This window comes from Panthera leo, chromosome B2 (genome assembly GCF_018350215.1).
Source record: "Panthera leo isolate Ple1 chromosome B2, P.leo_Ple1_pat1.1, whole genome shotgun sequence".
NCBI lineage: Eukaryota > Metazoa > Chordata > Mammalia > Carnivora > Felidae > Panthera > Panthera leo.
The window spans coordinates 53,544,340-53,569,221 of NC_056683.1; the positions used below are offsets into that span (position 1 = coordinate 53,544,340).

At 39.0% G+C, this 24,882-nt stretch overlaps 1 protein-coding gene and 1 long non-coding RNA gene across 6 annotated transcripts in view; one reads left to right on the top strand and one right to left on the bottom strand.

Moving 5' to 3' along the window:
• LOC122220044 overlaps positions 1-17,527 on the top strand; it is a 36,420-nt gene extending 18,893 nt beyond the window's left edge. The window contains exons 3-4 of one of the 2 annotated variants that reach the window (XR_006202656.1): positions 16,443-16,624; positions 17,246-17,527. This is a non-coding gene — a long non-coding RNA (uncharacterized LOC122220044). Of the gene's footprint in view, positions 1-16,442; positions 16,720-17,245 lie in introns of those variants that run through there. The other variant, XR_006202655.1, reaches the window with a different exon arrangement.
• DST (dystonin) overlaps positions 1-24,882 on the bottom strand; it is a 490,237-nt gene that overhangs the window by 128,207 nt on the left and 337,148 nt on the right. For 3 of the 4 annotated variants that reach the window (XM_042939088.1, XM_042939090.1, XM_042939089.1), the window contains 6 exons: positions 17,123-17,251; positions 14,854-14,942; positions 13,746-13,881; positions 3,221-3,373; positions 1,314-1,547; positions 609-875 (listed from right to left, as the gene is read on the bottom strand). In XM_042939088.1, the coding sequence (XP_042795022.1) occupies positions 609-875; positions 1,314-1,547; positions 3,221-3,373; positions 13,746-13,881; positions 14,854-14,942; positions 17,123-17,251 (1,008 nt within the window). Of the gene's footprint in view, positions 1-608; positions 876-1,313; positions 1,548-3,220; positions 3,374-4,580; positions 4,815-6,158; positions 6,309-6,495; positions 6,712-6,897; positions 7,048-7,174; positions 12,665-13,745; positions 13,882-14,853; positions 14,943-17,122; positions 17,252-24,882 lie in introns of all 4 variants that reach the window. The other variant, XM_042939087.1, reaches the window with a different exon arrangement.

The following is a 24,882-nucleotide window of genomic DNA, read 5'->3' on the forward strand; positions in this document are numbered from 1 at the left end:
TACTTAGAATTTTCACAGTAACTTACATTTGACATGATGAACCTAGAAAATGGGACTTTACTCTTAATGGTCATTAAGGTTTTTTTAATGTTTATTTATTTTGAGAGAGAGAATGAACATGAGAGCAGGGTAGTGGGAGGGGCAGAAAGAGAGGGAGAGAGAATCCTAAGCAGGCTCCACGCTGTCAGTGCAGAGCCCGATGTGGGGCTTGATCTCACTAACTGAGGTCATGCCCTGAGCTGAAATCAAGAGTCGGACGTTTGGGGCGCCTTGGCTCAGTGGGTTGAGCATCCAACTTCGGCTCAGGTCATGATGTCGTGCTTCGTGGATTCAAGCCCTGCGTCGGGCTCTGTGCTGACAGCTGGGAGCCTGGAGCCTGCTTCAGATTCTGTGTCTCCCTCTCTCTCAGCCCCTCCCCCACTCATGCTCTGTCTCTGTCAAAAATAAATAAACATTAAAACAAAACAAAACAAAAGTCAGACCCTTAACTGACTGAACCACCCAGATGCCCTGGTCATTAAGGCTTTGAAAGATAACTCAGGTGCTCCTCTCTTTAACCGACCTGAAAAACAGAATTTGACAATATCTCTATGTTTAAAATAACCAACCTTAACTTTCTGGTATTGCTGGTTCAGGTTCTCCTCAGTGGTTCCAACTTGTCCATCAACATCAGTTTCCAACAAGTTACCATTAACTTCATCCTCTTCTCCAATCGCTGACTTGCCATCACCTTCTTGAAAATGAGTCCCGTTCTGTTCAATTACCTGTCTCTGTCTCATCCCTGCCCTTTCTGAATCTTTGTCCACATTTGACAGCCAGTCTAAAAGGTTTTCTATTTTGGTTTTGCTCTCTTCCAGCTGCTTCACAGCTGCAACCTGGGCAGAGAAAGTTCACAGTAGGTATTCTGAATGCAGGCTGAGGCACTAGTTTTAAGATCATTTAACTTTAGAGTGGGGATACTAAAAGCTGACACACACTGAAAACTGAATGCAGTGAAATTAAACCTTAGAGCAACAGCAATTACTTGGAAGTTTCCACTGTCCTTAAAAATTTTAACTATAATTGATAAGTCCTCCTGTATTTCCCAAGTAGAAAGTCTTAGAAACCCACTTAAATTTTTTTTTAAAAGTTAAACAAAGCCAATTCTTTAAGCTTCTGTAGTATTTGGTCAATTACATAACTGGAAACCCAGAATTCTAGTCTCTGGTGCTCAGCATTGCTTACTGCTGCCTGGGAACACTTAAAAATTCAAGTGGCTGTTACACTAATCGTTTTCAACAAAGCAACAGTGTACCATATATTTGAATAAAGACCTTTTCAGTTTCTTCTTTGATTGCTGTTGTCACAACTTTATCCAGCTCCTTTTTTGACTGTTCTGCCTTTAGATTAAGCTGTTCACACTTTAACTTGGCTTCATTAAGTTTCTGCTCAATCAAAGCCTTATCTTCTTGTGACAGCTTTTCACCATTCTCTTTCAAGAAGTTCTCTGTATTTTTCACTATTTCTGCCAAAGCCTGTGCACTTCCTTGCATATCTTTCTGTAATTCCTTATAACACAAAACAAAAAAAAAATCTTATTAAATGATTACCTATTTAATTCTTCCAGAGTTGTAATTCCAAAAGAGGGTGTGAGCAAGGAGAATCTAGCATACAGAGTTTGACAAAATATAGTCGATTTGAACCGGTTACTTAAATCACAATATTTAACATAATTCGAAATCTCAAACAGCATTAAAGAAAGTTGTCAGATTTTCATATTTCACAAAGGGATATGGTTTATAAAACACTAAAAATAATGAATTTAATAATATAATCTATACAAATTTGCACACACCAGGTATTCTTACATCATGTGAGCACATTTATAAGAGCTTTTAAATACATGGTAATATTATTCAATTTCTAAACATTTTTTTTAAGTTTATTTATTTTTCAGTGAGTAAGAGAGGGAGTGCCCGCACACGTGCATGCCTGAGCCAGGGAGGAGCAGAGAGAGAGGCAGAGAGAGAATCCCAAGCAGGCTCCACACTGTCAGCACTGAGCCCAACGTGGGGCTCAAACTCACGAACCGTGAGAGCATGACCTGAGCCGAAATCAAGAGTCAGACGACTGAGCCACCCAGGCGCCCCTACATTTATTTTAATATATATCTCTACTCAGGATAAAAACAAAGTAGTTCTCCCAGTGAACTAACATTAAGTTCTAAACCCCAAAGCTCTCTAAAATGCAATGTTTGCTTCTTTGCCCCAGCTGTTACAGCTCCTCTCAGTCTAGATTTCTTTATGGAATTTTTATTCTTCTCTTCCTCCTTTACTTTGCATTTTCGTTCTTCATATTACACCGTTTGAACTTTCATAGTATTTTTTCATATTTTTAATTTCAGCCTCATCAAATTATTCTAAGAAGTATTTGATCACAATCTCATGGGTTGGGAGTTCAAGCCCTGTATCAGGCTCCACACTGACAGAATGGAGCCTGCTTGGGATTCTCTCTCCCTCTCTGTGCCCCTCCCCTGCTCATGCTCTCTCTCTCTTTCAAAATAAATAAATAAAACTTGCAAAAACAGAAGCATTTGAACTGAAAGAGATACTACTTATTAAGCCAATACTATGTGATATTAACTGTGCTAGTCACTTAATTAACACACAGTATTTACTTAACTCTTAAAATCAATGAAGTGTGACCGATGAAGAAACTGAGGCTCGAACAGATTTGGTTATAAAGCTAACAGTGTGGAAGAGTCTGGGATTTGAACCAAGAGCTAACTAGTTACAATGAGAGTGTTCTTTCTCCTGATACCAATATAAATTATATCTTTACCTGCCATCACTGTTTGTTCACTGAAAAGGAACAAATTGTAGAGAAAGAGAAAAGGAATAAGAAGGCATTAAGAAAGAGAACGAGCCCAAATAAATGGCTATTTCACCTGATGTGCAAGTGAATGAGCTGGGCTTAAATAGATCCAAGTTTTAACTCCTCACACAAGGTATTTCCATTAGCAACCTCCTTTTGTATCTCCTTCCCTGAGTATCTCACCAAAACCAGTCAAGAAAATTACCTGGCTTTCTTGAATGGAAATGTAACTCTTAGTATAAAGTTTAAAGCTCAAGCCTGCAGCCATCTAAGTATGTTTTGGCTCAGAAAAGCTAAAACGATTTGGTAATAATAGCAATCAAACTTAACAGCAACATAGACCTGCTGATGCAAAACCAAATTGTACCTCCTGCTTGGACTGGTACTCCTTCAACTCGACCGTTCCATCTCCAATCACAAAGGCTTCTTGGTGACCGATCAGGCGGTTTTCAGTTTGGGTGAGGAGATCACATATCCCTTGGAGTTTCTCTTTGTACTCCTGCTGACGCTCTGCCACGATCTAAAGCGGGGCAAAATCAAAGCATCTTAAATGTGTGCACATGAACTACTGTGATTACTCCTAATTAGAACACACTTTGCAAGTTCTAATAGAAAAATCAGAACATATCTTGCAAGATTTTCTGAGTATGCTGTAAACATGATAGCAGTGGGGTAACAAACTGAGCAAGGTGACACAGAAAGTGAAAGCATGTCCCATATACAAAGGAGGAGATGTGTGGATGAAACTGCTCAGCAGAATACTGGCCATGCATATGTATAAGAGATGGAACCTCTGACCGACAGGAAGAAACATTCCATTTTCTTAAGCTCTTGAAACCTGCGATACACACAATTAATTCTGCAAAAGGATATCAAAACAGAAGTTAGTTGTGATTTGTCTGTGAACATACTTAATATGTGTATATAGGTTATCATGCTAGAGACAAAACCTAGGCGCTTCAAGAAATAATAAAAGCATTTGCATGCAATATTTTTACTTAACCACTATGCCTAATTCCATTCCCACCCATTTGCTCATTATTGTTATTAGATGTAGTATTCTAATATAATTCACTAAACTAAGAGATGAATTTACTTGCATTTTTCACTTTCCTATTACTCATACACTAGTTATTCATCTGATAGCCACTGATCATGTTTCCTAGGAGCCTAACACATACCAGGCAAGCACTAAGTATTTTATATTCATTCTTTTATCGATGCTCACAATCCTACCCAGGTAAGCACAGTGATTATTTCCAGTTTATCACTGAGAAAATGGTGGTTGAGCGGGTTGCCCTAGATCACACCCGTCTGGGTGCAGCTGGGATGCACTAAGCAGTCTGGCTCCACAGCCCACACTTTGCACTGCTGTGCCACACTGCCTCCCAAAGGAAGAAGACACCGTAACCTTCTTTATCCATATGTTCATCAATTTATCGAAATTTCTGAGTACTTCCATATTTCCTACTACACGGAAAAAAAACATCAAGACTCCCACTTGAAAACAGTAGTTTCAAGGAGTCACAAAAAATCAAAATTAACTATAGCATTATTATGGAAAACAATATTGTTGTCTACTCCAGGATCTCTACATTAACCCTCTCCATTAACTGCCTTTCCAGAAAATCTTGCATGTTACACCATGATCCTTAGGTATCCTCATTACAGGTTTCGCATGGAAGAACTAAAAACAAAGAATGCCAACTCGACAAAGAAAGGCAAACCTTCTGATCATCAAGATCTTGTTCTAGCTGTAACTGAGTCTCTAAACGTTCCACCTGGGTAGTTACTGATTCCTGTACATCAAGAAAACACTTCTGAGTTGTATTTAACAGCCTCAGCAGTTGTTTGCTTTGGTTGGGAGACAGGTCTTGTGCATATTCCGAAATGAAGAACTGTACATCAAAAGCTGTGGTCTCCAGCTGCACTTTGGTAGGTCCAAGGTCTTTTAACACATTCTGTGAACAAAACAGTACAAGGTACAAAAGGGAGCTAAGCCATAATATAAAGTTTACATCAATAATATTTTTAAAATATGTTTCTTATATCATGGACTGAAGGTTTTATTGACATTTTTCATGATTTGTTTAGTCAAAAATCTATTCATCACCTAGTAACAGACAGCAATGATAAAATTATCTCAATACTATGGTAATTAATATTACATGGAAAGACAACACCTGTAAGAACATTTTAATCTTGCCTGCCACATTACATTTAAAATGTAACTCAACAAAAAACAAAGACCTAACTTACATATACATGGCACGTTAAAGGGGGAAATCAACATTAAAATATCACTTGCTAATATTTACAATATCCATGTATTTATCGTTGCTCATAAAAAAGCCAATGGGGAATTTGAAACATAAATTCAATGAGTTAGAATTTCAGTTTTCTGACTCACGGGCCAGGAGCCTAAGCATCATTCATGAGGGATGCCATTCAAATTAAGAACTTGGGGAGAAAAAAAAGCCATGACAAAAGTGACCAGTACATAAATACTACTTAACTATGATGTATTTATAAGAATAATTTAACTATTACGTATTTATGTGACTAATACATAAATACAAATTTCAAGATGTAAGTGGTGGGAAGAGAGTGATAAGGCAGTTGGAACAGCATCAGAAAGACATCCACAAAGTTGTGATTATTTTACAGTTGTGTCTATAACCATAAACGTGTGTGACACAAACATCTTCTAGAGACAAAGAAAGGAAATAATCATTTTAGATTTAGCAGTCATGTTTTGTTCTACACATTTGTTATTTTATTTATTTTTTTAAGTTTTTTAATGTTTATTTACTTATTTTGAGGGGTGGGGGGAGGAGGAGCAGAGAGAGGGAGAGAGAGAATCCCAAGCAGGCTCCACACTGTCAGTGCAGAGGCCAACACAGGGCTCGAACTCACAAACTGTAAGATCATGACCTGAGTCAAAATGCAGAGTTGGATGCTCAACTGACTGAGCCACCCAGGTGCCCCTACACATTTATTATCTTAAACCCAGAAGGTTTTAGAAAAAAAATTTTTTTTAAAAAGGGGGGTGTCTGGGTGGCTCAGTTGGTTGAACATCTGACCTCAGATCAGGTCATGATCTCACAGTTTGTGAGCTCATGTGGGGCTCTGTGCTGACAGCTCAGAGCCTGGAGCCTGCTTCAGATTCTGTGTCTCCCTCTCTCTCTGCCCCTCCCCCACTCACACTCTGTGTCTCTCTCTCTCTCTCAAAAATAAACATTAAAAGAAATTTTTTAATATGGAGGTTTTTCAATGCACTTCATCTCATTTATTTTGATACTTGCCTTGAGAAGTTGCAAACTTTTCTTCACATGTTCAGTATCTTGAACATTCACAATCTCAATATCCTTCACAGATTTGTTCTTCTCTGATATCCAATGTGAGAACAACTCAAGTTTTTGCAGAAACTCTTCATGGGAAACTGCTAGTTTAGACTAGAAAATAAAATAGCGTGTTCATTTCTGTCAATCCCCAAATTTTGAATTCCTACAAAAAATGGTTCTGTTTCAAGGGCTAATAGTATGAAAATAAAAGACTTCATCTTATGACTAAATTTTCAAACAATCAAAATTCTCTTCAAGACTCAAATTCTGACTCAGCGTGAACAGTTTCAATGCCTACCATTTCAGAGTCAATTGCGAGCATGACACGTTTCATCCTTTCTGAAGACACACTGCTGAGGGAAGAGAAAGCAGTCTGCAAACTTTGGTGGCCTAGACTCAATTCCTCAAGCTGTTCTCTGGGGAAGTGACTGGGAAGGGAGTTTAAAAACTCTTCTGCCAACTTCATGTCTTTTCTTAAAATAACAGCAATTGGAGCCAATCCCAATTCAAATGTCTGCAAAAAATATATATCCCAGAATTATTCAGTGAGAAACACAAATATAACTATTATTTTATATGTAATAGCATATGTAGCATATTACATTTTTAGAATATAATAAATAAAATAAACACAATCCTTATTTTTTCCAAATTAACACCAGCTGACTACCATTCATAATAGGCAGCAGACAGTTCTCACCTCTAACTGTTTAAGTTGGTTCCTCAACGTTTCCAGATTATTATCCAGAGACTCCTGGTTGTCTAACGGGGGCTTCATATCTTGAAGTAAAGCCAAATACTCATGCATTTTTGATGTGTGCTGTAAACACTGCTGTAACTCACTGGAAAACTAAACACAAATTTGGACATGTTAAATCAATAGCCTTTACATAGTTTTTCAAAGCAAATAAAATAAATGGGATTATTCCCAAATGCTTCATGCAGCTACTGCCATTTGAAATGTAGTATCAACTTACTTGTTCCATTGAGCTATCTCCTGAAGTCACTCGTTTTGACCCTGCAATACTTTCCAGATGTTCTGGGATATCACTGCATAGCTCCCCCAGCTTCTCATCGCTCGGCAATGCCGATGCACACGCAGTCGGGTTTTCAAGTCCGGTATCTTTTAGGTTTTGTAAATTATGGGAACAGTGGTTTCCTTCTTCACCTTTAAGATCATCAAGAATGTGTGACTTTTCATCCACAACCTCCGAAGCAGTGGATGATTTTTGATTCAGGTCTCTGACCTGCTCTACTTTCTCTGAATATGTGTCAGCGAGCAGCTTATAGAAAATATTTTCAAGTTGCAATGGAAGTACTTTGGATGTAATACCTCTTTTCTCGAGCTCATACTCCATCTGGGTTAATTCTTTCATCAATTCAAATGCTCCAGTAATTTTCTGGCTATACTGATTCTGCTTAAGTATATTAAGGAGAAACTCAGACTTAAGATTGGCAATACAGAATGGATCATCTCTACTCTCTGCTTTTAGTTCTGGTGAGTTATTCATGGGGGAAACTCTAGAACAGTCACCAATTTTAGAATCACTGGGCACACTAGATGCTTCTTTTGCCAACTGTAATGTGTTTACCCTTTCAATTAAGCTTTGAATTAAAATTTCAGTGTCTGAACAGACTGGAGATTCTCCAACCTCTTGAGGATTCATAGGACCTTCTTCCAATCTACTTTCTACATCCTCAACAAATACTTGAGACGACTCAGGAATGTGAACCTCCTTTTCTTGGAGTCCTAGAGACAAAGCTTGTTCTTTTCGCTGCTGTTGCTCAATTGTTTCCATCTTACCGTGAATTTCTGAAAATAAGTAGTCCGTGCTTAAAGGGTTACTGGAGTTATCATTTCTTATCACATTTGTGCAGATTTCTGGTGACACAAAATCAGTATTTTCCCCAAAGTCTTCCATGTTTTTAAGAGGAAAGATTGAAAGTGTGCTTTCATTCCTTTCTGGTGTGAAGTGACCAACTTCTGTTCCCCCTTCTGAGGCACTTTCGTTACTACAAAGATCATTCTGTTGGGCCGTCTCATTTAGAGGTGAGACTTCCTGGGTAAGAGCTGTCTTCTCTTTTGCATTATTTATTCCGAACTGTATGTCTTCTTTCACAGCAGGGGAAGCCATTAGAACACAGCTTGATATATCTCCATTTGGTTTCAATACATCTTTTGCTTTTACATCTTTGGCACAATGTTTTAAATACGTGAACAGGTCAGATTCTTTGTCAGGTCCATCAGTGAATGAATCTTTCTCAGTATCTGTATTCCCTTCAGACAATGGAATGTCTGAAAGAATGTCATCACTGATCACTTTGGAAATTGAGGATTCAAATATCTCTTCAAGATTCTCAAACTGAACAGGACTTTTGCTGACCACTGTTTGTAGATTCTGTGGTTCATCTGCAAGAGTTACAGTTGTTTTTTTCAGGCTTCCTTTCACATTATGTTCTTCACTATCGGTGACTGCCGGAAATGGAAATTGATCATTCACTAAATCAAGATTCTTCCTTGTACTTTCACCAGGCAGAGGTCTGAGAGACCTACTCTCTTCTTCTAGCCCTTCTCTAAGCACATCTCCTTTACCTGAGCACATTTTATGAACATATGTTTCATCTTCTGTTAGTATACCATTTTGGCCACTGTTCTTTTTAACTAGGCCTCTTTCAGGTACTTGATGATCTTTGGCACTTACACAGGCTACGGATGACAAATGGCTTTCCTCAGCAGGTTTTCCTGTTAAATCAGGCTCAGGGCAAATGATTTTATCAAAAGGAGAGGAGTCCTGAACTGTCACATTGTCAAAATACTGATCTCCACCTTTCACAGTGTCAGTAGACTCTGGCTCTTGAATCAACTGAAACTTTACATTCATGGGATCCTTATCTACTTCAGAAGTCGAACAGGTATTAGTATTATTTAAAACATCTACAGAGCCAGAGGTGTTTTCTGATTCAGTGTCTTTAGTGATAGTCAGCAATATATCCTTAAGAGCCATGTCATGATTCAACAGGTCTTCTTTGCTTTTTCCAACAGCCTCAGGTGTATATTCTGGAAGGTTGCTTCTTTCAGTAACTAAGCTATTTTTACTAGTTGATTCTAGTTGTAAAACATTTACACTTTGCTGTTTTTCTGAAAAACTGTAGTTGTGCGCTTTATCCGGGAGAATTACTTTAGTAACACTTTGATTTTCACGACCGTTTTCCTTTTCACTTACTATGGTGGCACGCAGCTGGCTATTCATACCCTCATCTTGGTATGGGGGCTTTCCATTTTCACCTTCTACTCCTTCTTCACTGTCACCATCATCATCATCGGAATCGTCATCATCATCCTGATCATTACTGTCACATACATAATACCCATAACTTTCTTCACTTTGCACAGAATCTAAATGCTCAGTATCAGATTTAAATTCTTGTTCAGCTATATGTTCTTCTTGTCTCCTTCTCCAACACCCAGTGTCATCAAATGTTAGAGAAGCACTGAAGCTCTCTTTTCCCTCTACAATTTCATAATCAGCCAATGAGTCACACTCATCACCTTCAAGGCTGTTTGCACTTTCACTTTCTGATACAGTTTCCAGCAACTGTCCATTGTCCTTGTCTGAGTCAGCTGAATTTGAGCGTACTCTTTCACCAGAATCGAATTCAGCTTTCTCAGTACCTGTGAGAAAACCCTGAGGAGACTGTGTGTCCTCCCTCACACTTAAGCTATCAACCAGTGCTCCCTGGGTCACCACAGAATTTTCAATCTCTTTTGAAACATCATAAAAAACATCACCAGGAGGAGCAGCCCCATCGTTTTCCTCTTGCAGTGTGGCATAGTCCTCAGGCTGTAGACAATCACAATCATCACCTTCAAGAAGCAGAGAATCATGGTCATCGTCTTCAAACAAGGGGGTATCATAAAAATCATCATCACTATCTGTGTCTGTTTCTGTCACACTGTGCTGATCATCCAGCAGTGACGTCTCATAGTCACTGGCGCAGACAGTTTCTTCAAGCAGTGATGTACCACAGATACGAGATGGGTTGGCATTATCAGTGTCACCCTGTGGAGTTGTGGCACAGGAGTACTCTTCCACTTGGGACTCATTTTTCCCGTCTTCAGGTTTCTGCTGAGAAGCAGCGTGCGGTTCTTCATCTTCACCATAAATATCTGAATTATATTTATCATTGTGAGACGGTACCTGAGGATCACTGTCACCTATATTTAAAGGATTTTGTTGACAGTGTTCTCCCTGTAAACTGATGTTGATAGCTGCAATTCCCAGAAACTGGTCTTGAAACTTTTCTCCCATTCTTTGACCCGATAACATGGTTTGGTCACTGAATGACAAAGTAGAGTCTTTACATTTGTTTCCATGGCTCTCTGTGGTATGTAAATCATTAAGACTTTCCTGATCATTCCTCAATTTATCATGACTTAGCAAGGCACTCAGCCTGGGAGAATAGTCAAAGGTTGTCAAATCCCTGCTTATATTATCTTCATTCTCTTTTTCGGTCAAATCACTGGTTCTACTAGTTTTTGATTTCATAATAGGATTTGTTATCGAGTCACTTGCAAAGTTTTGAGTATGTTTAGAATGACTACATTCATCTTCATCTTCATTTATTCCAACTTGACTTTGATTTTCACAGTTTTTAAGTATGTTTTCAGAGTCTTGTCTAAGCATGCTAACTGGTACAAGTCCAGGCTGTGTTAAACACGATACCGAATTGGGAACACGCACACTGGATGAATTCTTAACTTTATGATCAGTTGCTATTATATTTGCCAGGTTTTCTGACTGATGATATTCACCACTGGTAATGTTATTTCCCATTTCATTAAACTCTTCATCTACGGCATTCTTTCTCTCCTCAGGGATTTCTTTACACTTAGGTTCTCTGCAATAACATTTATCAAAACTAGTCAGTGAAGCTACACTGTCATCCCTTCCTCTACTTGGAGCATTATTCAGAAATACACCAGGGAGTCCTAAGACATCAAGACATTCTTTTACGGGTGTGTCCTCAAACTCGGCACTAGAGCCTTCCAGTAGCATACCAACAGCTTCATTCAAGTCTCCATCGTATAACAAAAGCCTCTGCCCTGTGTTTGCATCCATATAGCTATTTATCATCAAATAAGACAGGAATAATTTTTTAGTTTGTTCCGAGCTCTGAGTTGCCACTGGCTCTTCTCCATCAAAAACATCCTCTTCTTGCCTGTAATCATGGACTGTGGATGGTTGGAATTTACAAAAAGAGAGCCATCTTCTGGCATTTTTACAAGCTTCTAAATCTCCCAAATCTGGCATTTTATCAGGCAGTATTATACTTTTTAAAATCGATGCCGTGTTATTATCTATAATTCCCAGCTGCTTAGCAACATCCAAACCAATGACTTGAGAAGTTTCTGGAATATAAAGAGCAGCTATTTTCTGCCTGCCATTCAGGATTTTGTATGCCAATTCATTTGTAATCAATTCTTGCTGCAAGGAAGAAGATGTAGGAAATATTTCACCAGAGTGAGGCCAGATGAGTCCCACATAGCCTCGCTGAGCCTCTAGTACCAAAAGAGCACTGCTCGAAGTTATGAGATCACACTGGACTGCTTCATCCACGGTTAAACGTTTAGCAGGATTTGAGTGGATGATTCCACCTGTTTGAACCTGATATGTGAGAATACTGTTAGCCGTGTCTCTGTCAATCACCCCTTCCATCAAAGCTTCTTCAACAGTCATTCTCTGACCAGAATTGCAATTGATCAGACCTCCAGAAAGCAGCTGTGCGCCTAATAACCTAAACATGGTTTCCCGGTCTATGAGACCTTCATGAGCCGCCCTTAAAATGCTTATGTTTCTTCCACATTTTAATGTTATTCTACCTCCTTCTTGTGGTCTCACAGGTAGAAGCCGCATCCCAGTGTTTTCCTGTAAAATACTTCTCTGTATAATATCTACTAAAGACACCTTCTCAGCGGTGCAGGGGTCAATAAGATCCTTACACATATTTTGCCTCTCCAGGACTTTAGAAAATAACGCTGAAGAAACCAAGTTCTGTTGGAAAGCCTTCTGTAGGGTCAGCTGTTCTCCGGTGGCTGGAATAACTAGAAAGCCAGTGGAAAGTAGTATCTCAAGCACTCTGATGGCCACAGATTCTGATATCATGCCTTGAGCCAAAGCTTCCAGCACTGGAATTGTGGTAGATGACATGGTGGAAATGATCTCCTTTGCTTGATTTAGTTCTTTGAGTTGGCATAAAACTTGTTCATCAATAAGGCCATGACTTTCGGCATCTTGGAGGTCAAAACATTTTCTTAATTCTGGTGAAATCAGACCAGAAATCATTAGCTGTGTCTCAAGCAACCTGATTCCTGTGTCATAGTCAATAAGGCCTCTTAAAACTGCCTGAAAGACTGACAGGACTTCTCCAGTTGTCTCATCAATGGTGCCTGCAATCACTTTAGCCAGCTGAAAGGAAAATACAAAATTCTCAGGTCAGTGTGTGAGCCAAGGGTGGGCAGAATTTCATGAAACTTAGTTGGCATTTTTTTTAAATAAATAATACACTTCAACATGAAAATCCTCTACTTACCAAGGCGCAGCAATGCTGTGAATGTTAGGCAGCTCAAATGCACAAGTGATCTATGTCAGTGATCTATTCAACAGCACAGGATGTGATAAAAGCTTTGAAAACAACATGCATCTGTGAATTGAAAACTTAATATTGTGTACATTAACAAGGTTAGTGAGGACACAACAGAGTAAATGATGATAGTGAGAAAACAGAACACATACCTAAGAAGGCAAATCATGCTCTCTGCAACTGGGTGAGATTAGTCGACTGACATGAAAGAGAGTATCAAACCCCATGCTATTGATGTTTACAGCATACAGACCTTGTTCGCAGACAGTAAAAATGAACCAGAAAAATTGTTACATACCCCCAAAATGTGACAAGTAGTGTGTAAAGTATTCCAGGGAGTAAGGAAATTGAATATGAAGATAACTTTTTCAATACTGAATATTGTGTTGCAAATTGTGAATATGTATTGTCACGGTTCAAAAGTTTAAGAACAGGCCAAATTTTAAGCGATTTCTGTTACATTGTAAGAAGATGCTAGGGCATCCTCACTATGGCAAATGGCCCAGTTTCGCTCAAATAAATCTCATGGTTATCTCTAAAAATCAAAAAAGTTCCTAACACTCCAATGTCATCTTTAGAGATGACTCAAGGTTACTTTATACATAGTAAAATACCTAATATAGCAGACAAATGGCTTTTAAAGAGAAGAGTTAGAAAAATGAATGATTCTTTTCTTTTACCATGCAAGGCAGAGATTAAGATGTCACAGAAACTGATGACGGCAAGTGTAGGACTGAATTTAATACACAACACTGAGATCTCTAAATAGTTAGATAAATTCCATCCATGTTTTTTCCATGTACACAAATTCAAGGTCATTTCTTCCTCATTGACATATATTTCTACAACCATGCAGTAAAGCTAAGAATCTTGAAAGAGCATCGTGTTTTAAAAAAATTATATTACCTTCTCCTCTACCTTTGTATCTCCTAAGGTTTGTGATTCTTGTAGTTGTTTCAGAGATTCACTGAAGAATGAATTATAACTTTCTTGAAGAGATTTCACTTGTTTTTCCAATTCATTTCTTTCTTCATCTGTCATTCTAAAATAACCAGAAAGTATGAAAAAAGAAATGCAAGGCTTCAAGTGATGAAGACAACATATTAGGCTCAATGATTTTGCAAAATAGAATCCTTTTCTAAATAAGCACGTGGTCATAAAATAAACCCTCAGATACAGATTGCCTAAGTCTCAGAATGACTGTGTATGAAAATTAAGAATGGCCCTTACACATCCAGGAATCCTTCTCTTGCCTGAGAAACAGACTGGAGGAAAGGATATGAATTAATAGATCAGCACTTCTCCAGCATATACACATTTCTAAAATAACAATTGCTGTTATCCGACAAAGGGAAATATCTGTTAGTTCCAACACAGAAATGGGACAGAAAGATACCATTACTCAAGATGAAACTTGTTCAGACTGAAGCATGAATAAAGATAAAAAAATTTACAAGGAGATTAACCTGATTCTCTAAGGTACAAAACAAAGTCATTGTGGAATGATCCTGGGGACAGCCCCAAAAAGGATTTAAGAAAAGGGTAGATTTCTTCCCTGCCTGAGGCACTAGCTGAAATAAATGAAGTGCTCTTTTGGAAAAAGTGGGACCAAACTATGCAAAATCATGTTGCTGCAAGTCTCAGCAAAGAAAAGTGAACAATATATCCACACACATTTTCCAAAAAGTAAAGTCACAGAGAATACTACTTAGAATTACTCTTGCCTTAGAATCTTTACTACTCACTAGCTACTGATCTTTAATCTCCCTGAACTCATTTTCTTCTCACTAATATCTGGGAATAATAGGTACATTTCAGGGTTTTGGTAAACACTAGACGTGACTAAAAGTGACAATTAAATTGCTAAGTTTATAGTTGTATGTTATTATATTAAGTAAATTTCTAATTGGCTTCCATTTTTTAAACCTCAATTAAAATTTATCAGCTTTTGCTTTGTTGAACATTAACATCACTTCTCTAATTTGAATAAAAGAGCTAATAAAAACCAACATACTTGTCTCCATGTTTTGCCAAAAACAGCTGCATGGTTTGAAGTGCTTCAGATACTTGTTCCTTCTTGGTTGATATTTCTTCACTGGAAATCTGCAAGGTTAAGAAAACATGCTCAAACTCTCCCCCTCATCAAGACTAGAAAATAGGAATTTTTAAACATTAATCAAGTTTTAATTAAGATCCAAATGAAGGGACTACTTTCTGGGTGGCACAAGTGAAAAACCGATCAGTGATTACCACTGTACAGGCCTGAATAAGAAGACTACTTTATTTAGAATGCTAATTAGGGAAAGTCTCTCTAACCATAATGTCATCATTTTCATAGGCAATAATACTGCTACATCATATGGTTGTCGCATTTGTCACAGCCCAACAGTGAATAAAGGTTGCCTTCACATCCCAAGTGGCCAGAGATTTTCCACTGGCCCAACATCATCCTTACATCAAAAAGATACATGAACGTGGAACACTACTCCAAAAGAGTGTCCTCCTTCTCCCATGCTCTTGTATACCCTGCTCTTTTTGAAAAAATTATGGTGAAAGCATTAATCTGTAGATATGCAGACCAAGATTAAATATTTTCGATTTCTAAACTTTGCAAAATTCATCTATGACAGAGGAATAAAATTTATCTGTTTAGGGAAAAGCAAGAAGTTGTAACATTTTTTTCCCAATTACGCAGTGTATTACTTCTGAATACTTTCAGAAATGGACTGCCACTCTTTTAAATAAGCAGAAATGAGAGGAAATGATGGGCAAATGAAAAGTCTATTTTCTCCCAATGTACTCTATTCAGAACAAAGTCAACTTAAAGTCTGTTTTTTTCATGATTACAGGTAATCATGAGGCCATAATGATTTTTAATACACACATTTATTACTCACATCAAATTTCCTTAAATTTCACTTGACACAAAGGCAATCTTTATTAGAGATGTAGGATTTAGGGCATGATCTGCATTTAAAAAGTGTCTACTAGATCTAGTAAAACGAATTTAGTGAAGTTTTGGGCAATTTAAAAGTGCAGAATAAGAAAATACCAAGGTTTATCATCCACATTTCTCAAAAGAAACTTGTTCCCCCAAGAAATCCTTGCTAAGGTTTATGTTCATATTTTAGTTCTTTCTCTGATAGGGGGGAAAAGGAGAAAATAGTTTAAGCTAAATATTTGTATAAAGTTGCTTTGACGGTTTGGGGTTTCAGACACCAAATGTAATTGCTTGCCAACTTCTGATTTCTTCCACACTAATATGAAATACAGTATGTAAGACTATGAGCTAATATGGCTTTATTTCAGTTGAATACTAATCCAAGTATATACTTGGGTCTATATACTTCTCTAAGGGGAACCCCAGATAAGTTACATCTGCCCTCATATCACAGGCAAAATTAGACAAGACACTGAAGTTTTCTATTTAATTATGTCAATAATGTCTGTTTCAACTGATGACAACTGAACACTGATGCAAAGCTAGAAGAGGAAGCTAATGAGAGCCCCATCATTTCCTAGGGTCAGGCAGCAGCAGGAGGGCAAGTTGAGAAAAATGCTGCTTAACTTAGTGGAAACTTATTTTTTTTTTTTTTATTACAGCCTCAATTCCGGTGTCAAGGCCAGCATCGTCAACACTGGACCTTAGCTATCGATGCCCTGAGAGATTCAAGTAGCACCTTCCAATGGCCATCATGGAGCACTAACATCTCACAAGCTGCAGCTATCCAACTAGTGCTGAGCAGCTGGAGAATACAGACCACAGCACAAAAGAATTCATTTAGGTGCGGGAAATAATCTAGAATTTCCAGTGACTGACTAGAGAACACTTCTTTGTAAAATACAAAGCACAGCTAAATTAAATCCTCAATAATGTTGATATCCTAGTTTGTATTCGTTGTTCCTGAACCTTTTTGTTAACCTTTGTGAGAACGAGACCATATCTTTATGATAAGGAGTGCATGGATTTAATCTGGGCACAAAATAGGATGACTCTGCTCCTTAGCGACTCTCTTCACTATAATCAAGAAGCAGATCTAACCATTAGAAGAAGCACTAATAGTTAAGACTAATAGATGTAGTTCAGGCTTTGGAATCAGAGACACCTCTTCTGCTGCATACTGTAATTCCTTGGGCAGGTTTAACCTCTCTGGCCATCATTGTAATTGCCTATAAAATTGGGGAAAATTAAGGTAAAGAACTAAAGTGGTTTTTTTACTTTGACTGCTTCAACTCAGTAAATTCTACCATTATTATGATTAAACTAGAACCTCAGTGAATACCTTTTGCTTAGAGAAGGGAGATTTTCCAGCCTTCTCGTCATCTCTCAATGTCTTGGTGATATTTGATACCCATTTCTGTAATTCTTTGGCTTTTTCAACATGTTCTTTCTTTTCTTCTTCCAGTGACTTCTGACAAGTGTGAGTGGTAAAAAAAAAAATATATTCCAGTAAATGATTGAGCTATGAAACTGACCTCTCCACAGAAAACAAGAATGTAGAAATATTTTTTCATCACACCAGGTTACTGAGTATTTTATTCATTTCCTTAACCATGTTTATCACATCACATAGCAGATGTACTTCCAAAATGTTTATGGTGGCAAAGGAAGCTGTGACATTCTATAATCATCAGTCTAAACTCCCAGCTGGTCTACCAATATGACAAATAAACTCAATTTTATTCATGAAGCACTAGAAGATCTTTGAATTGCTGCTGCCTTTGCATTCGCATTACAATCACAATTGTCTTCACAGAAAAGTATCAAACAAGTGAAAGCTGAAAGAGGTGTGAATGTGTACATACGTATGAAAAATACACAGAATGAAGAAAAATCTTTCCCCCTTTTCCAACACACAATGTTACTTTTAATTACAGAGTCCACCTGGAAATGGGAGATTGTGGTAAACATTTAATATGTAAAGAAAGTTACAATGTACAAAAAATTAAAAACTTTTTCACTTTTCAAGGCCATCTGAAACACAATAGCTTCAGGGATGTGGGAACAAATTTACATCTTTCTCTTTGATTCTATGGTGCTTTTTGAGGTGCTCTTTCAATGAGTGTAATGGATCACTTAACAAATGGGAGCCCTAACCTCAGGCTGGATCTATTCAGTGACGAGGAATTCTGAAGAAAGGATGCTATGAACTTGCTGGAGTTCATCAAGTTTACCCCATATTCTAGATAAAATACCTTTTTTTTTGGGGGGGGGGGTAGACAAGACTAACCTAAAAGCCAAAGGAAACCATTTTGAAGAAGAGTAAATATTTTGTGACTCTCAATTTAAAAATTATTCTCTCTTCTGAACAGTCAGCCATTTCCAGCCCTCAAGAAATAAACAGCCCTTTTGAGTACATGACATAGTTGCTAGACTGTCTATTTAACTCATGTTGTCATGCTCTGGACAGATATGAAGTAGACAGCATCACCCCCATGCACAGTTACTTAAACACGTGCTATTACGAAGAATAGTAAAGGCTAGAAATTCCCGTCATTAAAGGTTCAGAAACTTCTAAGAGTTTAAGTCCTGTGTGGAAATCAAAATCAGCTTTTTCTAAAGCTTCTTTGTATGTCAACTTTCTTTTTGTTTGAGGGCATATTATATTTCTGACATGGGACTTTTGATCTTTGAGTTTCGTAGCAATGAAAACATCTATAATACCCACTTGCAGAGCCTCTTCTAGTGACAGCCGGGAATGAACCTGGGGCTCTATCAACCCCCCGGTCAAGTACTGGAATTCCAAACATCTCATTCCCATTTCCTTACTGATGATATTTGCATTCACAGCCTCCGCCACTGACATCACTTTGTTAGTGACGGGATGGCTGATCCCCGTGATTACTAAGTCACACTGTCGCAGCTGCTGGGCAAACCCCTCATCAACAAGGCCTCTGTGCAAAGCTTCTGCCACTCGGTACTTTTTGCCGGTGAGAGGATCTATTATGCCCCCTGTGCTGACTTGGGCTTCAAGGCATCTGAGGGCAGTAATCCGGTCGACCAAATTTCTGCGGGAGGCCTTTAGGACAGAGATCCTTTCCCCAGTAGTGGTCAGCCAGTACCCCGCAATAGGACTGTGCAAATCCTTCTTGGGAACCAGCCGGCTCAGCAGGGAGTCAGCAAGTTCTGTAAGTGTGATGAGCCCTTCCTGGTACTTTTTGACCAAGGCCTTGTCAATTGTTCCCTGCTCGATAGCCTCATTGATATTGAACTGTAATCCTGTTTTAGTATCGGTCAGCATATGAGAAGGATGCCCATAAGATTCAAAAAACGTGGCTTCCTTCCACTGATACTGTTGCCCTGAAAGCTCAAGATAGGTACTTTTGTCAATTAGGTTTCTCTGGAAAGCCTCATATGCAGTCAGTTCTGCTCCTGTTTTAATATCTACTACAGAAATCCTATGGGTCTTCCCTACATTGAGATTGGAAATGCTCCTCTCCCCGAAGGGAAACAGAAAGCACTGGCAATCTACATCAAACACACACATCCGCAGTAGTTCTGAGTAATAGAGAGCTTGCTTGTTATTGGGATTAGGAAAAACTCTCGTGTTGCTGGATGGCTCGTGTAAAAATTGAAGGATGGCATTATTTAACAAGCCTTGCTGCACAGCAACTTCGGGAGGAACGCGGATGCCTCTCACAGGGTCAATGACGCCCCCACTGGCAATCTGGGCCTCCAACATATGTTTACCTTTTTGTCTGTCAAGCATTCTATTTTCCATAGCTTGGAACACTGACAATGTCTTAGAAGAATATGAATACCCCAGGGCTGCCTTCTCTGCCTCAAGGAGTCTAATTTTGAATTCGGGGTCAATAACTCCTTCAAGGATGGCATCTTCAACAGAGTAGGTCTGACCTGAAATGGGATTGATGATAAAGCCTGTTGCGGCTTGAGCTTCTAAAAATGCTAAAGCCATCATTTTGTCTATTATGATGTTCTTGGCTGCCGAGGCAAATGAAATCTTTTCTTTTGTGGATTCTAGATAAAGCCCTGCAATTGAGGTGGCTCTCGTCAAAAACTTGCTAAGAGTTTTCTGAACTTCGCCAACGGTCTTGAGACCAAGTCGCAGCTGCTCTACTGTTTTCATGTCCAGAAGCTTAGCTTCAACCAACTGCCTGGCGGTCACAGTGTGCCGGAGACCTTGGAATTTAAATTCATCGTCCCTAACTGAACACACGTGATCGCCATCCAAATTCTGGAAGGTCTCTCGTTCTGAGCCTTTCTTAATAAACTCTCTCTGGAGTCCACCGGATGCTCTGCACCCTTCCAGCGTCCATTCTTCAGCACTGGGACCTGGGTTCTTTTCTTGTTTTAATGTGGTGACTTCTGTGTGCATATCATACTGCTTGCTCTTAGCTATCTGTAATAGGAATTCATGAGACGTTAAAGGCCATCTAAAGAACGTGACGTCACTTTACCCATCCTTAATCCAAATATACTTCCTACAATAACAAAAATAAGTAAAGAGAAGAAAATTTTCAAAACAAAGAGGGTTCAGGGACAAGTAATATTATTTTGAGAGTGTGAGGTTTACCTGGATGACAATAAAGGTGTTAAAATGGTATGTTTAGGGACACCTGGCTGGCTCAGTCAGTAGAGTGTGTGACTCTTGATCTTGGGGTTTTAAGTTCGAGCCCCACATTGGGTATAGAGATTACTTAAAAATAAAATCTTAAAAAAATGAAATGTTTAAAAAAGATGAAATGTGTCCCCAGAAACTGTTAGAAATTAAAGTGAACTTCTTGGTTTTCCTAGCTTTTAAAACAAACAAAAAAACATTCTTCAGGGGTGCCTGGGTGGCTCAGTCGTCCGACTCTTGGTTTCAGCTCAGGTCATGACCCCATGGTTCCAGAGGCTGAGCCCTGGGGCCGACTCTGTGCTGATAGCATGAAGCCTGATTGAAATTCTCTCTCTCCCCCTCTCTCTCTGCCCCTCCCCTGCTCATGCATGTGTGCACTTGCTCTCTTTCTCAAAATAAACATTCAAGAAAAAAATGTCCATCAGAATATAATACCATAGATGTCACAGTATAACTATTACATCTGTGTATTTGATCTCAAACATTTAAAAACTAAAGAATGATAATTTGTAGTAAAGATTCAAGTCAATCACTAGAAAATGATAGCATTAGTTTCTGCCAGAACTACAAAGGGCCAATCTTGCTCAATGTTATTAAAAAATTTAGTGTAGCAGAGAAAGAAAACACAAGAGGAAACTTGACATGAGGTAGTTGATAAGGTCTCAGAATCCAGAGTATACCTCTAAGGGGGCCAAAAGCTTCGCCAGGTCCATTGCACATTTGTCATCCTGATACCTAACCGGTGGCCTGGAATTGTACAGAGCTTCATCTCTTATCTTCTCGATTTCTGACAGTTTTGTAATAGGGTTTGCCTCATCGAAAGTTATCTGTAATTCAGTGCTTGTCTGCGAAAAATACTCAGAGTAACACTGCTGGCTTTTCTCTTTCTCAAGCGGTGCCCCTGATGGCCAGAATTGGACTTCCTTTGGTATCTGGTCAACAACCCGATGTTGCCATTTTTCCTCTGACTGCTGTGACTCTCGCGTCCTTCTCAGCAATGGAGATCTGGTCGCTGGGCGAAGCTGCCCCGTGTTCCTACAGGACAGTTCTCCGGTGTGCTGATGCTCCTTTACTGCCATCTCAAAATCCGGTTTGAAGGTACAGTCTTTGGCTGGGTTCTTTTTTTGGATTTCACACTGGAGCAAAACTAACTGATGCTCGTGTTCCTTTATCTGCTGATCCATCTTTTGCTTCAGGCGTTCAACTTCACGTTTCTGGGCTACCAGCTCATCTTCAAGTTTCCGGCACTTTTGGTAATGATTTGCTTCCACATTCTGCCCTCGTTGCATTTGCTCACGATACTGCTGAAGCTGTCTTTCAAGTTCTCTAATACTTGTCTCACACAGCTTGGCGTTCTCTTGAGCCCTGCAGTTTTCTTGCTGGAGAGACACAAAGTCAAGCTGGATGCCTGAGATATCCTTTTCAGTGATAACTTTGGAGTCCATTAACTTTTCCATCTTTTTCCGAAACTCCTCTGCTGAGCGTTTGAACTTGTCAGATTCCTCCTGAAACAGAAGCATCTTTCTGTGGGTCATCTGCTCCTCTATGGTCTTTAAGTGCAGCTCGTCTTGTACCTGTTTCAACCTGTTATTTAACTCCTGCACCTGAGCCTGCTGCAGCTGTACCTTCTGCTCCCCTCGTCGCTTCTCCTCTTTGGAAGCGGTCAGCTCTGCACTCAGGTTTCTAACCTCCTTCTCAGTATTCTGGATGATAATGTTCTGCTGGTCACACTTTTGCTTAAATTCACTGACTAAATTTTGACTTTTGGCCAGGTCTTCTTCAAGGCATTTAATTTTTCTATGGAAATCCTGTTCTGTTTTTGTCTGCTTATGCAAGTGTTCGTTTGTGTTGCGTAGCTGATCTCTAAAACCATCTGCCTGAATTTTCAGGGCCTCACATCTTTGCTGGATAGCCTGTTTCTCTAAAACCACGTTCGCCGATTCGGCCTGAATTCTCTGCATCATTAACTTGGTTTCATTATTCTGCCTCGTGAGCTCATCGACCTTTTGTTTTAGTGTTTCTGCACACTCATTACTTTTCTTCAATTCTTCATTAAGCTTCTGGATCTTATCATTATTTTCTTTTTCAGCTTTAATGTTTTGGAGCAACTGTGCATGGCTTTTCTCAAACTGTTCTTTTAGATGATCCGACTTTCTCTGGCAGAATCGTACTCTTTCATTAGAGGATTCCTTCTCAGCCTGAAGAGAATTCACTTGTGAATTTAAATGCTGAATATCTCTCTCCGCCACAGCACGGGTCCTAGTGATCCTGTCTACTTCTCTTTGCAGCTTCCCTTTTTCCTGTTGAAGACATTCTAATTCCAGTTCATAATTGTGCTTTATTTTCTTAAGATCATTAGCTTCCTGCAAAACTTCTTCAGCTTTGTCTGTGGTTTGGTTCAACTGCCTACTAAGTTCTCTGAGCTGTTGAGAATACCCTTCCTCCACCTGATCCTTCCTTTCCAACTCTAACTTCAGGCACTTCAGCGTATTATTTGTTTCATCCAGTTTTTCTTTTAGCAAACGAGCCTTTTCCTCAGATGAAGTTTTTTCAAGCTGAAGGGCACTGAGTTCGTACTTCAGCCCTCTCATGTCTTTTTCGGCCTTTCTATTGGCGACAGTTAGCTCATCTACCTGCTGTTTGAGTTCTTCTGTTTTCTGTTTGTCTGCTGTTCCCCTGTATGACGTAGCCTGGGCGACCACACAGGCAGGCGACGTGTTTTCTCTACACGAATACTGCATTTCAGTTATTCTTCTTCTTGCTTCCCGTTCAATTTTCTGCTTTTCTTTCAACTGTTCCTCTGCTATCCGTTTTTGAAATGTTAGGTCTTTTTCCATCTGCTTTATCAGCTTCAAGAGTTCCTCCTCGTTGTCTCTCTTTCTTCTCAATTCTTCCATCAATTTATTTTTTTGTTGTTCCAGGTCATTGAGACTCGAATCTTTTCTTTTAAGATGATCTTCCAGGGTCCTCCTGGTGAAGGTGTTCTCCTCTAACTGGTTCCGGAAGTTCAGGAGGTTTTCTTCCACTGCTGCCCTCTTGGCCTCGGCCTCCAGGGTGAGCCTTCGCACCCGCTCCAGCTCCCGTTCTGCAGCCTCCTTCTCCCTCACAATGGTCTCCAGCTCCCTGCGGTACTGCTTGGCCTCACTCTCGGCCCTGATTTTCTGCAGAGCAATGTCTTCCACGTTTCTCTGCTGCTTTCTCAATTCATTTTCTGCAGCCTCCTTGACCTTTGGAAGTTCTTCCTCTGCTCGAGACTTCTGCTTCTTTAGTTCAGCTACCATTCTCTCCAATTCACTTATCTTTCCCGTAAGTTTGCTATTCTCAATCATTGTTGCCTTTTGACGCTGAAGCAGATCTGAATATGCCCCATGTTCAGAAGTCTCCTTACACTTTTTAATCTACAAGAGATGTTTAAAAGTGTCAAAGTGTTCTATTCAAATTTATCCACAAAAACCTGAAGCGATGCTCATAAAAGTACTTATAAAAACAAGGGAAACAAATCGCAGAACAAGCACCACCACCACCACCACCACCTTCCAGAGAGGAAGCTTCAGAAAGCTGGCAATGGGAAAAGCGAAAAAAAAATCCTTCATGTCAGGTTTGCTAACCCAAAGAATCTTTTCTTGTCTCTCAAGAACAATTTCATTTTAAAAATTAGGTAGGCTCAAGATTTTACAGCAAGAAAGGAGGGACCTCACAAAACATACAGCATGACCCCAACCTTTTACAGATGAAGACACTGAGGTGCAGGGAGGTCAAATACTTTTGAAAACCCTCACAACAGGTGAGTGACAAAGTGGGAAGTAAGACTCACAACGGAGCCCTTTCAGCTTTCACTCACAACTTAGTCCTACAAGCTAAGAACATAAAGGAACGGAATGACAATTAAAAATTTAGTTTTCAATATGTCACCCAATGGAAATTTAAAATGATATTTACATCTCTCTGTTTTATGGTTAAAGAAACGAAATATGGAGTTTTGGTACTACTTTAAAGACTCAAAACAAGAAATAATACCTAACATGGGGAAGGAGGAAAATTATATAAAAACTTGTAATTTCTCAAGCCAAATTCCTTATTTGTTTATACTTGCCATATTATGACAATTATAATAATCAGAGTTGCTAATGCAAAGGCAGCTATAGTCCCTTTAGAAAAGATGTGCTTCATATACTCACAGATTTTGTTGCTGTTGTTAATGACATGTCTCATATGAATCCACCTTGACAAGTACCTTTAGATACTCCATAAATATAAAGATATTTATTAAATACAAATGCTTTTAAAAATATAATTAGGGAGTCAGCTCCAATGTATAGAATAAAAAAAAATTATTTTTCAAATGATAGAAGAATCAGTCTCAGCTAGGAGGAATACATTCTGCATTGACTACAGGACTACATGATCAGGGCTAGTATATAATTCCAATTTAATTTCTCTTTATTAATACCATAAGACTATTA